The 16,364-nt window shown below is 22.4% G+C and overlaps 1 protein-coding gene across 5 annotated transcripts in view; it reads right to left on the minus strand.

Annotated features, from left to right (window-relative positions):
• Nucleotides 1-15,800, minus strand: part of LOC127285864 (protein polybromo-1) — a 46,464-nt gene extending 30,664 nt beyond the window's left edge. For 2 of the 5 annotated variants that reach the window (XM_051312074.1, XM_051312072.1), the window contains exons 1-12: nucleotides 15,458-15,799; nucleotides 11,329-11,443; nucleotides 10,994-11,239; nucleotides 10,788-10,904; nucleotides 7,025-7,649; nucleotides 3,305-3,417; nucleotides 3,113-3,211; nucleotides 2,870-2,932; nucleotides 2,589-2,738; nucleotides 2,348-2,515; nucleotides 1,980-2,140; nucleotides 1,560-1,893 (exon numbers count right to left, since the gene is read on the minus strand). In XM_051312074.1, coding sequence (XP_051168031.1) covers nucleotides 1,560-1,893; nucleotides 1,980-2,140; nucleotides 2,348-2,515; nucleotides 2,589-2,738; nucleotides 2,870-2,932; nucleotides 3,113-3,211; nucleotides 3,305-3,417; nucleotides 7,025-7,649; nucleotides 10,788-10,904; nucleotides 10,994-11,239; nucleotides 11,329-11,433 — 2,181 coding nt within the window. In that variant the 5' untranslated portion in view covers nucleotides 11,434-11,443; nucleotides 15,458-15,799. Of the gene's footprint in view, nucleotides 1-1,559; nucleotides 1,894-1,979; nucleotides 2,141-2,347; nucleotides 2,516-2,588; nucleotides 2,739-2,869; nucleotides 2,933-3,112; nucleotides 3,212-3,304; nucleotides 3,418-7,024; nucleotides 7,650-10,787; nucleotides 10,905-10,993; nucleotides 11,240-11,328; nucleotides 11,444-15,457 lie in introns of all 5 variants that reach the window. The other 3 variants (XM_051312076.1, XM_051312075.1, XM_051312073.1) reach the window with 3 other exon arrangements.
• Nucleotides 15,801-16,364: the final 564 nt, after the last annotated feature.

The following is a 16,364-nucleotide window of genomic DNA, read 5'->3' on the forward strand; positions in this document are numbered from 1 at the left end:
ATTTAATTAATAATATTTTACTCTGACAAATTTTTGTTTGACAAAAAAAAAATTTAAAAATAAATAAAATAAAAATAAAATTTTGTAAAGAATTTATCACTCGTTTGTAATTATAAATAAATAAATTAAATTTAATTATTATTAATTTTATTAACTTTTATTAATTTAATTAATTAAAGTTAATAAAATTCTGAGTGGAATAAAATAAAAATGAAATAGGTTTCGTTAATAATAATTAATTAATTTCAAAATTTAACCAATCATAATTTTGTTGATAACTTCGGATTTGATTAATTTTAAAAGCCTCCAAACTTTTTAGACAGAAATAAAAATTTTTTAAAAATAAATAAAAAATGTAAAAAAAAATTTCCTATTTATTTTTCAATTATATGATAAATTTTTTAAGACGCCGAATTTTTATTTACAATTATTTTTTTTATTTATTCGAAATTTTTATTATTATAAATTACTTAAATTGTTTATAATTGTATTCATTTAATTACTAATAATTTAATTTAGTAATAATTTTTATTTAATTATTTAATAGAATTTTTAAACCCCAAATTTTTCATTTGACCGAAATTGCAAATGACCGAAAAAAAACAAACGACAAAAAATTATTGGCGCGAATTTTAAAATTTACTAATCATAATTTTCTAATAATTATTAATTTCTGATTAGTCAATTTTAAAAATCACGCCGAAATTTTTCTGTATGTAATAAATAATTTAAAAAATTGTAAAATATTCAATTAAAGAATATTTCGGTCATTTGCAATATCATTTCATATCTTTTAAACGGTTAAAGATAATTAATTTCGGTTTTTTCCTAAAAATTCAGGATAAAGAGACGCGGAAATAAGTTAATAACATTTTTTTTCATATTTTGTTAACAAAGTTATTTAAATAAATAAAGTTAACTTATGAGCGAGATATTTAAATTAAATGACTTACGAACTAAAAAAAATTCTTGTGTTGCACTCTTTGATAATCCGAAGAGACAGAAATGTTAGAAAATTTGACTCATTTAATATTTAAAAATATTTTCACTTGTTTGCAACTAATTAATAACTCAATGATTTTTGAGATTTTTTTTTTTGAGTTTTATTAACGTCCAAAGTTAATAAAAATGATGCATTTTTCTTATTTCAAAACAATGTAAAAATAATCTCCCAAAGTTATTAAATTTTTATTTGAAAAAAAGTTGAAATAAAATAATTTGTCCCTTTTTGCATAAATTTTTTAAGTCATAATATTAAAATTTAAATAACTCATGAATTTTTAAGTAAAAAGACGCAATTTTTTGGTTTTTATTTTTCACAATTTTTTTGAAATAGCTTGAAATAAATTAATTCCTGGTAAAACTGATGAAATTTAAAAAAAACACATGTTAAACTACCTCAGATTAAATTTTTGTGCAAAAATATTCAATCTGTACAATAATTTGAATACTTCGGGTCTAGCAGACCCACTGTGCAATTTACGTTCAAATTGTACCAGTTAAGGGTTAATAATTAATATCCAGTTTATAAAAAACAAAAAAACAAAAATTCAACTAACCTTGTAAATCTGCGAATCTGGCTCATTGTACTTGCAGGCATTATCAAACATTAGAATAAAATCCGAAACAAGTTCCTCCAAACTTTCATAGCCATGATTTTTAAGTGTCGCTGCAATTTTCTCCATATTCATTGGTTGTTTTATTACCTCATAATAATCGGGATATTCATTTTTATTTGGTAGTTTCATGAATATCAATGACAATTGTCTACCTTTTGAATCATGATAATCTTTGATTGTGTCATACATTGTGCGCAACTTTTGAATGCGAAGTGACACCACCTTTTTCGGTCTTCTGAACATTGAAAAATTAACATTTCGTTTAAAAATAAAACTAAAACAAAACAAAAAAAAAAAAAAAATTTTTTTCTTCCAATTGTACAAAATAAGATTCAGGTTGATTGATTATTTATTACATACCCAACATTTCTCGTTGGCGTTGATGCTGTCGATTTATTTTTCACATCAGGCAATGGTCCCAATTCTTTTACTTTTTCCATTAATATTCTCTCCAATGTATTTGCATCCTCATAAATTAATGATCCTTCCTCATTATATTGACGACAATTGCTAAACATTAACTGAAAGTAAAAAATTAATTTAGTAAATGAATAATTAATAAATTTTAATTTACACTGATTTTAAAAAAATTAAAATTTCACCACTTCTTTTCAAAAATTAAACTAAGATTTCATTTTTTCAACTTTCTACCATTTTTATTTTTTTCAAAATATTTTACAATTAGTTTGAAAGCTAAGATTTTAGGAAGTTGGAAAAAAAAATCCTACCTTAAAATCTTGTATCAATTCATTTTCAGTTTGATATTTTTCAGCTTTTATATTCGCTTCAATGGCCAACATATCAATAGGTTCGTTTATTACTTGATAATAATCGGGATACAATTTTTTCGATGGTTTCTCCATAAAAAGCAACATTGGCTGTCTTCCATCCTCATACTGGAAAGAAATTTATTTCAAAAAAAATTTTATCGAAAAAAAAACAAAAATTATTTTTCTATATAATACGTACAACATATTCGACTACACATTTAACAAGAGCATAAAGTCTCTTCTTTAATGGTATATTGTCCGTGTATTTTCCTCGTGTTAAAACATTTGACGCACGTTTTATCAATTTTGGTTGTTGATTACATTCAGTTTCGCTTTCGGATTCCGATTCCTGTAAATTGAAAATCTTTTTATAAATTAATCTTAAAATTAAGATTAAAAGATAGTGAGAGTAGAAATTTAATAAAAGATACAAAATTTTATTTTTTTTTTCATAGTTTGTCTATTGTTACGTTTGCTCACCCTATCAAATTCCAATAATTCTTGAACTTTTTCTTGCATTATCTTTTGTAATTTCACTGCACACTGAAAAATAATTTATAGTCGACAAATTAGAATCTTTTTTTCTTGAAAATAATTTTGTATATTATTAATTTGAAATCTTTTTTCAATAAAAATAATTTAGTATACAATTTTGTTTCACAAAAAACAAAAATGTTTTTTTGAAAGAAAAAAGAAGGAAAGCAAAAAAATTGTAAATTATACCTTATATAATCGGGAAGTATGAACGTTATATTTTTTTGCATTTTCGAACATTATATTCATATCGCCTGCAACTTCACTTACAGTTCCGTAACCCCCTTTCTAAAATCGAAAATAAATGTTATAATAAAAAAAAGGAATGTAATTAATAAATCAAAAAAAATTTATTTAAATTAAAACAAAAAGAAATTTTACCTTAATTTTAGTACGAATTTGCAGTAAAGAAATTGGATTTTTTATCATTCTATAATAATCAGGATATAAACGTTTTGATGGAAGTTTCCAAAAATATTCACTCATTCGAACACCTGTAAAAGCATTCAAAAACTTTTAGATAAAAGTTATAAGATCTTATTGAAACATATTTTTTTACATCCTATACATTTTTTGCATATTTTACCAAATAACAAAAAAAAACATAAATTTTAGGACTTTTTTAAGGTTTTCAATATAAAAATCAAATTTTCGGATCTCAGGCCTCGGATCGACTTTAAGGAACCAAAAAAAGTCCTTTTAGACGATTTATATTCCAAAAAAAGTCGAAAAAGTCGGTTTTTTTATATTAACAAAATTTAATTGTTTAATGAATATTTTACTTTATATAACTAATGTTATTAGATATTAAATTCATTTTATTAATTTTGTAATAAGAATAATTCTATAAAAATATTATCAAGAAAATTTATTTCGAATATTTCAGAATCAAATTAATTGTAAGACAAATTTTCAAAATTTTATTTAAGTAGGACAAATTTCTAAAAAAAGATTTTTAAAATTCCAGTTCTATTATTTTTTGAAGTCTGATTTAAGCAATTTATTCGAATTAAAAATTTTGTCATAGTTTTTAGTTTTGATGGTCAAAAAAATTTCAGGCAATACTTAATCGAGTTTAACAGATTTTTAAATAAAGAATTTTTTTCAAATAATAATTTTGAAAGAACTAATGTTGAAATTTCTAGAAATAATTGAATTTCAAAAGATTTTGCTAATTTTCAGACAATAATTAAATTCTACAGAACAAAAAATAATTTATCAAATAATTTTCGATAACATTTTTTAAAAGTAATTGAATTTTAAAAGATTGAAAATTTTGATTTTTGAAATTAATTTAACTTCAAGTGATTTTTAATTTAAAGTTTTTGATGATTTCATTAGAAAAATTTATTAGAATTTGCAGACAAAAATACAATAATTTGAAGACTGTTTAAACGAAAAATGGTTTCAGATAGTTGAATTTTCGAAGAATATTATAAAAATCATTAAAAATAATTGAAATTTTTGCAAATAATTAAATTACAATTGATTTTGAATTAAAAATTGTTGCTAATTTTATTTGCTAATTTTTTTTTTTGAAAATTATAAACAATTATTAAATTTTCATAAAAATTTTAATTGAAAAATAGTTTAAGATAATTGAATTTTCGAGGAATATTATAAAAATCATTAAATATAATTGAATTTTGAGTTATAATTATTGAAATTATTAAATTTCAAAAAATTTTAGATGGAAAATTTTAGAAACAATTAAATTTTAGGAGCTTTTAAATTGAAATTTTTGAAAATAATTGAATTTCAAAAGATTGTGTTAAATTTCAGACAATAATTATAATAATAGAAAATTCTAGTAAATTTCTGTTGATGAAGAATTTATTAGAAATCACATAAAAAAATTGAATTCCAAAAGTTTTTAATTGAAAAATGCTTTCAGATAATTGAATTTTCAAAGAATATTATAAAAATCATTAAAAGTAATTGAAATTTTTGCAAATAATTAAATTTCTTTTGATTTTGAATTAAAAATTTTTGCTAATTTTATTTGCTAATTTTTTTTAAAAATTATAAACAATTATTAAATTTTCATAGAAATTTTAATTGAAAATAGTTTAAAATAATTGAATTTATAAAAAATGTCATTAAATTTTTCAAAAATAATTAATTTAGTGAAGAATTTTATTTAAAAATTTGTTAAATAATTGAAATAAAGAAAATCTGCAGAAGATTTGCATTGTATATCTACTAAAAAAATTGTATTTTGTTAAAAATTTTTTTTTTTAAATGTTGAAAAAAGTCGAAAAACTCGCATTTTATTAAAATAAGTCGAAAAAAATCGTATTTTTGAAAAAAAAAAAAAAAGTAGGAAAAGTCGTATAATCCGAGGCCTGTACATTGTAACTTTATATAATTTTTACTTTTTATGATTTTATAAAAAGAAGATTTCGTCAAATTAAAATATTATTATTTCGTTCATGGACTTTCTGCTCTCAAAATTCGGTTAAAATTTTAAATTTATTACTCACAATCAGTGAAAGAGCATTTATTTTTCGTTTTGACATTCTAATACTTTTGGGTCAGAAATTCTCAAACGGATCACCTAAAATTCAGAAATTTTTTATTTTTTAATCAAAAATCATTTCTTTTTACTCCTTACATGCTAAAAATAAGTCCCTGAAATTTTTAGGTCAAAAAAAAAAATTTTTTTGTTAAAGTTATAAATAATTGAAATTTTTTGCAGTCTTATTTTAAAAAATTTTTTTCTCCAGTTCCTGTTCACCAATTAAAAAAAAGGGGTTTTCTCATCTTAAAATGTAGTTTCTAAATATAATTTTTATTTTGAAAAAATTTCATATTTAATAGATTTTTATATTATTTATTTATAAAATGTTATTAAAAAATAGTGTTCTTGACGTCCTTCAGAAAATTAAATTTTTTTTTTGAATTTTGTGTAAGAAACCGTTGAGAAAAAAAATGAGACTTAGAAAAAAATTTCTGAATTTTAGGTGTGATCCGTTTGAGAAATTCTGACCCTAAAAAAATTTTAATTGAGGAGAAAATTGTTTTCGTTGATTTCACTAATAAGCGTATAACTACGATAATGATAGATAATTCTTATTTTCATTTTAGAACAAGTAACCAAGAACTAAACAAATGCTAATGGATTCGAAGGCAGAAAATATTCTAATAAAATTTTGAAATATGCCCTCAAAACTCTGGCTTATACGGAGAGAGCTAGCAACAGTTTTGGTGAAGCGTTTTTTATAAGACCTAATAATTGGAGGATAAGTGACTCGAAGTGTGTTATTTTTGCATTTCCATTTTCAAAACCTAATTTCTCTTGAAGAAATTGACCAAATTGAATGAACCTTGGACCAAAATAAAGCTAAATAAATGTAGAATACAGGAAAATTATAGAGAATCCTTGATCTACTTTTTTTGAGCTCCTGGGAGTCGAGTGAAGTTAGCATTTTTTATAAAAAAAAAATGACAAACTTTTTTGTAAGCATGTGAGATCATTGAGTATAAAAATAAAGTTCAAGTCTTGAAATTTAAAATGTCGGACTAAATTACCAAAATTTTAAAAAACTTTCCGATTTGTTCAAAGTGCAATATTCTAATGTTTTCGAGGTCGTTGAATCCAAATGTGATGGTAAAATTTAAAAATTCAAAATGTCGGACATTTTTTTTTTTAAATGCTTAGATTTCAACAAAATGTAATATTTTATTGTTTTCCTGGTCGCAAAATTCAAATATGATGTTTCAATTGAATAATTAATTTTTGTTTTTAAATTCCACATATAAAAGTAATAGAGCATCTAACATAATTTGTTTTAAAATATATATTTCAACGATTAGAACGACTGGATATTAGTAGAACTGAACAATTGTTCACTTCTCCTTAATCTTCCGTTAAATATCCATCACTTAGAGAACTTGTGTCAATTTTGTAGGTATCTTCAACTGTAATATGTTTTAAAATATATTATTTTGAACGAAAAATGAGGGTCGGTTAGGGCAGGCATGTAACGCCTTTTTTTTTGCTAGAGAAACGAATAATAACAAATATTAATATAGAATTAATTTTTTGGAATCTTCGATTATAAAATTCATATTATAAATAATAATAAAATTTATATTTACCCTGATTATTCGGTGCAGTGCGAATAGTTTGAAACAATTGCCATTGTGGATTGTCGGACTCATCATTCTCAGCGCCCTCCTCTTCTTCATCATCGCTTTCGTCATCTTCGTCTGGTAGTGCAGCAGTTTGAGCAATCAATGATGAAGCACCACTTCGTGTACCCCTCTTGCTTCTTGTCGATGGTGCATTAGCCAATGATTTACTCACCGCTGCACTCATTCCACCATCTTGTTTTCTTGCTGCGACGCTAATAATTTTCTTCAAAAGTTTTGCATCCTTATAAATTTGTGAACCAGGTTCATTGAATTGACATGCATTGCGGCACATTAGCATTAAATCCCGTTCCATATCACCAATACAACCATAAGCTCCATCCTGTATTTTCTTGGCAATCATTTTTAAATCAATTGGCGTATCAATCACCTCATAATATTCGGGATATAATTTCTTAGATGGTTTCAATTGAAACATACTATGAAGAGGACGATTATTATCCGTTGGATCTGTAACTGTCATAACAGTTGAAAAAAGTTCTTCATAAACCTGTGTTGATTCTTCATCTGGATTTGTTGAACTTTCAGATGTGTCCTCAGCGTCCTCTTGTTTTACCGATACTTTTTTAGCCTGAAAAGCATCAATAGAAACAAATATAAAATGACCAGATGAAAAATAATCAATACTATAATTGCATATTGTTTTGAGTTTGAAGAACAGGGTGTCTAATAAGCATTGAGAAAAAAATTCCCTGACTTTTCCCTGATATTTCTTGACTTTTTCCCTAACTTTTAACTAAAAATAACGATAAAAATCATTTAAGTGTTGTTGGATTAAAAAAAAATTTTTATTTAACAAAAAATTTTTATTTTTGTATAAATTTATAGAAATTTCCCTGATTTTGAATGAAATTCTCTGACATTCCCTGACTTTCCCTGATCGTTAGACAATCTGAAGAATCAAAAATTTCACATCAGGGTTGGCATAAAAATATTATTTTGTTTTTCCCTTATTTCCAGTAAAAATTAAAATCTTTCCCTGACACTAATAAAAATATTTCAAGAGGTTTTCAATAACAAGCCTTGGATTGCACGACTTTTTTTTTAAAATTAAATTATTAAAAAAATATATTAACTTGAATTGTTTGCAAAATCAATTATTTTCAATAATTTTAAAACAAATTCTTCGAAAATTACATGATTTAAAACAGTTTTCAATTGAAATTACAAATTATTGTCTAAAGTTTTTGAAAAAAAATTTCACCAATTCAAAATGAAAGTTTCAATTAATAATCTTCTGAAATTCAATTATTATTTCTCAAAATTTTAACTCGAACTCTTCTAAAATACAATTATTTCTAAATTTTCTATTTAAAATTGAAATTGTTGAATAATTTAATTTTAATAATTTTAATCAAAATTTTCGAAAATTCAAATATTTAAAACATTTTTCAAATTCAAAATTTTGCAAAATTTAATTATTTGTTTAAAGCTTATAAAATATCTACAGAAATTCAAATTTATGAAAATTTTCATTAAAAGTCTTCTGAAATTCAATTAGTTCTAAAAATTTTAACTATTGCTCTTCAAAAACTCAATTATTTTTCAAATTTGTAACTTCAATTTCTTTTTGAATTAATTATATAGGATTAACGTATTTTTTTTTGTTTTACGACAGTAATTTTTATTATTGTCATTTTTGGATTAATTTTAATTACAAAATAGGTATTTTTGCCACTAGATCATATCGGATTAAAGTATTTTTTCCTGTTTCAAAAAAAAAAAATCACTATTATTGTTATTTTTGGATTAATTTTACAAAATGGATATTTTCAATTTCAATTTCTTTTTGAATTAATTATTTCTGATAACTTTGATAAAAATTTTTCAAAAATTCAATTACTTAAAACGTTTTTTAATTATTAATTCTTTAAAATTAAATTTTTGTTTATATAATTTTTTAAAATTAAATTTTAGATTATATAATTTTTTAAAAATTTCAATAATTCAAGTTTATTAAAATTTTCTTGAAAATTTCAAACATCGAAAATTCAAATTTTTTAAAACATTTTTCAATTGAAAATTCTCTAAAATTCTCTATAATTCAATTATTTCTAAAAAATTAAATTAAAATTCTTCGCTAAATTAATTTTTTAAATTACTTTAATACAGTTTTTCAATAATTCGGGGAAATAAAAAATTTTTTAATTAAAAATACTCTAAAATTTCTTTTTTAAAATTTTAACTGGATACATTGGTTGCCCTTCTCTACTATCACTTATTAAATTTTCTATTTCAATACGTTATTCCAGACATTATGTACTGTTTCAAATACCATACAATCGTACAAATTACGGAATTAACTCTGTCATTAATAGATTATCTATAAAGGCAAATATGATTGCTAATGACATTGATTTCTTTAATATTAACTTAAATGCATTTAGTACAGCACTGCGTAATCTATTATTTAATAATTAGTTTCTTTCTCTTCTAAATAGCAGCGTTATACATATATATATTATACAATTTGTATTTAAAGGGTACTTTATTTTTGAAGTCTCATATATAAATAAATAAATAAATAAAAATTCTATTATTCTTTAAAGTTTGTAAAAAAAAAATTATATTAATTAAAATTTATGAAAGTTTCAATTTAAAATCTACTGAAATTTAATTATTTCCAAAAAAAATTTTAAATCGAACTCTTTCAAATTCAATTAGTAATTGAATAATTAATTCAATGTTAATTCAATTGAAAATTTTTTTCCCCACATTTGTATCTATATAATTCTTTGTTTAATTAATTATTTCAACAGTTTTAATCTAATTTTTCAAAAATTCAATTATTTATGATTTTTGCTGTTATAATCATCAAAAATTGTTATATTTTTATCTTTATCATTGTTATTCAACTTTAGATAGAAATTAATTAATGAATTTATATATTATTGTACTTAAATGATTGTCCTCATGATTTCCTGGGACAAAATATTTTAATCAAATTCTTCGAAAATTTAATTATTTAAAACATTTTCCGAAATTTTGAATTCAAATAATGTGTATAAAACTTGAAAAATTTTTCTTTTCTTTTAATGTAACTAAATTATTATTTTTCAAAATTCATTTAGAAACTGAATTGAAATATTGAAAATTTGTCTCAGTTTAATTTGGTTGTATAAAAAGAAAAAATTGAAAATATTTCTGTGAAACATTCTTATTAAGGAATTAATAAATTTGATTTAATTTCCAATAAAAAAATTGTTAATAATAATAAAATATTTAATAAATCAAATTTATTGAAAATCAAAAATGGACTTTTTAGACTTTTCTTGTAATTTAAATCGACTAAAATGACTTTTTTTCTTCAAAAGTCGATGCGAGGCCTACAATTTATAAAAATGTAAGACAATAATTTTTAGAAGCAAAAGTTTGAATTGAAAATTTCAAAAATTATAAAAGTAGCATTTTTAGAAATTTGATATTTTTCCAGTACTTTTCATAAAATTCCCTGACCCGTGAAAACCCTGCACGTTCATATGAACTTTGAGTTACTGAATCGTGTTTATTCGAAAATCCCTCTATCGTTTTTTTTTTTCATCTTAGGTTCAAATTACTCAGAAAATAATGTGGAATTAATATCTGAAGAGAGCCGAAATTGGCCAGTACTTTTGGGTTAAAGTTAGTTCAAGCCCACCGTGACGAGTTTCGAGTTATCGAGGTTCCACTGTATTTCATTTATATTCAATAAATTGAATACTTTATTTACCTTGAGCATAATTTTACCCTTTGTTTCTGCATCTTCATATTCTTCTGAAATACGATTCTTTGTACAAGTACAAAGTTCCCAAAGTTCTGTTGCATCTTTATATTCAGGTGAGGTTCGCTGTTAAAAGATGAAAAATTTATTAAAATCGAATTGTTGTGGAAAAAATAATGCAATATAAGGAAAAAAAAATAACGTTGCACTATTACCATGTAGAACGCTTTGGCATTATTAACCATAAGATGAATATCAGAAGCTAAATCTTCCATATCACGATATTCATCGGTTTTTAGCTTTTGTTGAACTTTAAGTAAATCAATTGGATTTGAAACGACTTCATAATAGCCGGGTTCTTGTCTTCTTTTCGGCACTCGGATAAAGGCGTCGCACAATAAACTCCCGTCTTCTTTTCTATGTGTTCGTAGTATGTCATAGAGTTGTTGACACAAGTCACTCTAAAAAATGGCAAATAATGAAGAAATATGTAAAAGAAAAAAAAATGTTCAATTTTCAAAATGTTTTACAAAAAAAAAAAAAAACTCACAGGATCGAATTTTTTTCTTCTCTTCGTAGGTTCAGGTTGAACATCATCAGGATCATCCTCTGTTCCTCGACTCGCCACAGACGATGTTCTCCTACGTTTATTCATTTTTTTTTTCCTATAAATAACAAATAAACAACAATTTAAATCACTGCATTTAAAGGAATAAAAATTATATTATTTCAATATTAATTATCGGTATTCGAAAGTTTTCACAAAATGAGCCAAAAATTTCTATCGCCGATGAGAAGAGAAATGGATTTAAATTGATAAGAAATTTCTCCCAATTTGCGAATTAATTCTCTAAATTTGAATTAGTGAAAAGTAAGCTACTAATTTAAATTAGTAAGAATTTTCACTAATTTTTAATTACTTTTCACTAAAACTTTAGTAAAAAAAAAATTTAAACTACTAAATCAGTAATATTTTACTAAAAATTAGTAAAAATTCTTACTAATGTGAATTAGTGGCTCACTTTTTACTAATTCAAATTAAGAGAGAAAGTTAAATCGACAAAAAAGGAATTCAAAAGGATTTAATTCTTAAGTTGATATGATGGGATGAAATTTTCATTACTTTTTAATACAAGCCTTCTTACCGGGTACAATTAATCTAAAAAAAAAATATTTTTACTTCTAAAATTTGTTTAATTATAAATAATTTTTAGTTATTAATTGCTTCTTGACTTAAAAATAAGAAATAGAAATTAATTTTTGATCTGATTGTCTAATTTTATATTTTTTGATTTTAAAAAACTGTTTTTTTGAAAAAAATTGAAATTTTTTAAAATCCAATCTAAAAATTAGTTTTTAATAGAACTAAAAATATATTTAAAATTTATTACACCCAAATTCGAAAAATTCAATTGTAGAATTTTGGAAAAAAAAATTAAATTTGAGTTAAAATTTGTTATTAAATAATAATTAATAAATATTTTCTTTTTTTTCTTAAAAGTTAATGAACAATTCTATAATTTTTATTCAATTTTAATAAATAATGGCTCATTTTTCTCTTTAAAAGATTCTCTACAATTCTGATTTTGTGCTTTTGTTAAATAATGCTTTGTTTAAAAACTATAAAAATTTTTTATTTGTTTATAAACTTTTGAACAAAATATTATATAATAATAAAATGCTTGGTTTAATTTTATGTCGAATACCTATTAAATATTAATTATAAAAACACAGGCCTCGAATCAACTTAAAGACACAAAAAAAGTCGTTTTAGTCGATTTTTATTCCAAAAAAAAGTGGATTTGTTTTTTATTTTAACAAAAATATTTTACAGATTTTTAAATAAAAAAATTTTTTTTTTAATAATAATCCTTTTCGAAGGGTTAAAGTTGAAATTTTTAGAAATAATAAAATTTCAAAAGATATTGTTAATTTTCAAACAATTATTAAATTTTACAGAACTAAAAATAATTTATCAAACAATTTTTGGAAAACATTTTTTAAATTTAATTGATTTTTCAAAGATTTAAAATTGAGATTTTTGAAATTAATTGAAACTTTAAGTGTTTTGTAATGAAAATTTTAGATGATTTCACTAAAAATTTATTAGAAAATGCGGACAAAATACAATAATTTGAAAATCATTTTTAATTGAAAAATGGTTTCAGATAGTTAAATTTTCAAAGAATATTATTAAAATAGTTAAAAATAATTGAAATTCCTTAGAGTTATAATTGAAATTATTAAATTTCAAAAAAAAAAAAAATTTCGATGGAAAATTTTAGAAATAATTAAATTTTAGATGCTTTTAAATTCAAATTATTGAAAATTCAATTAATTTTGAATTCAAATTTTTGAGAATAATGAAATTTTATTTGATTTTAAATTGAAAATTTTTGGGAAATAATTGAATTTTAATTAAAATTTTGAAAATAATTGAATATTAGTTGATTTTAAAACCACAATTTTAAGAAAATAATTGAATTTTAGTTTATTTTGAATTGAATACTTGGAAAATAATTGAATTTTAGTTTATTTTGAATTGAATACTTGGAAAACAATTGAAATTTTAGTTGATTTTTAATTGAAATTTATGAAACTAATAATTAAATTGAAATTGAAAATTTTTTAAATAATTGAATTTTAGTTGATTAAGGATTGAAAATTTTGAAAATAATTAAATTTCAGTTAAAATTTGGAAAATAATTGAATTGTAGTTTATTGTTAATTGAAATTTTTGAAAATAATTGAATTTTAGTTGACTTTGAATTGAAAATTTTGAAAATAATTGAATTTCAGTTCATTTTGAATTGAAAATTTTGAAAATAATTGAATTTCAGTTTATTTTGAATTGGAAATTTTGGGTAATAATTGAATATTAATTGAAATTTTAAATAATAATTTAATTTAAGTTCATTTTTGATTGAAAATTTGGATAATTAATTTTGAATAGAAATTTTAGAAAATAATTGAATTTTATTTCATTTTAAATTGAAAACCTGGTAAATAATTAAATTTTAAATTGAAAATTTTTGATAATTATTGGATTTTTAATTGATTTTTAATTAAAATTTCGGGTAATAATTGAATTTTAGTTTATTTTGAATTGAAATTTTTAAAAAATAATTCAATTTTATTGTGATATTTTTTTTTTAAATTATAAACAATTGTTAAATTTCATAAAAATTTTAATTGAAAAAATAATTTTGATATAATTGAATTTGTGATGTATTTCATTAAAATTATTAAAAATAATTAATTTAGTGAAGAATCATTTTAGTTGAAAATTTGTTAAATAATTGAATTGAAGAAGATCTGACGAAGATCTACATTTTATACTAAAAATGAGGTATTTTTTTTACATTTTCTTTTCAAATATAAAAAAAAATGTCGCATTTTATTAAAATAAGTCGATAAAAGTGGTATTTTTGAAAAAAGTCGGAAAAAGTCGTATAATCCGAGGCCTGTAAATATATAATTTTCATTATTATCATTTAATATGTAATAATATTCTAATAAATTAAATTGTTATTGATAATATTAATTTTTAATTTCTTTATAACAAACAATTAAATACTCAATTTGGCGTTTAATTTTGCTAGTTTTTAATAAAATTCAACAAAAAGAATTGTAGAAAATCTTTCAAAAAGCAAAATGAGTTATTTTTAGTAAAAATTGCATAAAAATGATACAATTCTTCACTAACTTTTAAGAAAAAATACAAAATGTTTATTAATTATTATTTAATAACAAATTTTAACTAAAAATAATTTTTTTCCAAAATTGTACATTTAAATCTGTCGAATTTGGATGTAATAAATTTTAAATATATTTTTATTTTTATTAAAAACTACTTTTTAGTTTGAGGTTATGTTAATAGGTTGAATCTCCTTAAAATATTATATTTCGATTGGTTAAAATTTCACTGAATTCTCCCCTTAATTAGAGTTTAATTGATTTAATTATTAATTTTGAGGTTAATATTAAGTGATTGAACGGCTTTAAACATTCTTTGAAAATAAATACAAAGTTCATTGACACCAGAACAAAAAAATTCGAATCAATTACAAATATTTGAAAAATTTTCATATTAAAATATTTTCTAATATAACGAAATCGAAACAAATTTGCAACTTGGGAAAATAAAACCCTCATTAATCGCGACTGCCGCCATGAATAAAAAAAAAAAAATTTTTTTTCACTAGTTGCGGCCCTGAAATAACTCTCGGGACGGGCCAACTTGCGACTATATTACTCCGAAATTTTTACGAAAAAAAAAATGCACGAAACGTGATGACTAAAACAAATGAAAATTTTCATTAATAAATGGCTAAAGGCAGAAAAAATTCTAAACTCAATAAAATTGCGAAAGAAAATAAAAATAAAAAAGAATATAAAAATTCAGGAAAGAAAAAAAAAGGAAAACATTTTCACGATTTTTTTTTGTGGCGAGAAAGAAAATTTTTCTCTCGGCTCGCATCGGGATTAGGTCGTTTTAACGGTATATATGCTGTTATTTAATAATTATAATGATTGTGAGGAGTGAATGTATATATATATATATAAGCGGTGATCCGCTATCGGCTCGGCGGGCAAATGGATGTGTGAATAAAACGGGCAGACCCCAGTTAAAAAAAAATCGATCACATGTTAAATCAAGTCAATATTTAATTTCTTACCTAATTTAATGTTATTTGACCTTTAGAAGATTAAAGCTTTCAAATATTGACACAAAATTCGCAAAAAAAAATGCACTTATTTGTAAAACAAGGCTTTCATCTAAAGTTCGCGGTGATGACACACGACTTGCTCGACGCCATGATGCACTCCTACATTAATGCTGTGCATCGAACACAAGCTCTATACTCACATATATATATATGTATACACAAAGTTATATGGGTAAAGACACGATCAAAGCCACACCAGAGATTAAAGAACTGTTTTTAAATTGCTTCTACTAGTCAACTATAATTGTTTTGATATTCTATACAATGAAAATGAATCTAATTTTCGAAAAATTCGATTATCTTCGAATCAGTAAACACTATTAGTAAACCAATTACATGTTTGTACAAGTTTTTACCAGCATTCGGGAATTACCAGCAGGAGTTTAGTGAATTATCTAATGTCGGTAAGGTAGATACTTTTTATTACCTCGTTATTTGTCGGTATTATGGAAAAGTGTGTGAAAGAGAGGGAATATCAGGGTGAGAAAAAAATCAATAAATCTAGGGAGTTGAAGGTAATGAACTTTTTACGCTTACAATAACGGTTTTATATATAATTTTAACTGTGATAAAATTGTAATATCTTTGTAATTTATTCCCTTATTAGTTATTTGATAAAATGATAATGATAACGGGAGGTAAATAAAATCTAAATATTAGATCGTTATCTAGTTTCCCCTCCCCCCCCTCTATAACCTATATCTTTTACGTTAGAGGAATATAGAGAGGTGAAAAAATAAATTAAAACATTCGGACAAATAGTTTTTTTTACAAAGTTTTTTTTTATTTACATCAACGTTTCGAAATCTAAATGATTTCCTCTTCAGAGAGTCTATCAAAAATTTATTTAAAAAAA

Source organism: Leptopilina boulardi, unplaced genomic scaffold (genome assembly GCF_019393585.1).
Source record: "Leptopilina boulardi isolate dan_hultmark-lab unplaced genomic scaffold, ZJU_Lbou_2.1 LbouV2_341, whole genome shotgun sequence".
Lineage (NCBI taxonomy): Eukaryota > Metazoa > Arthropoda > Insecta > Hymenoptera > Figitidae > Leptopilina > Leptopilina boulardi.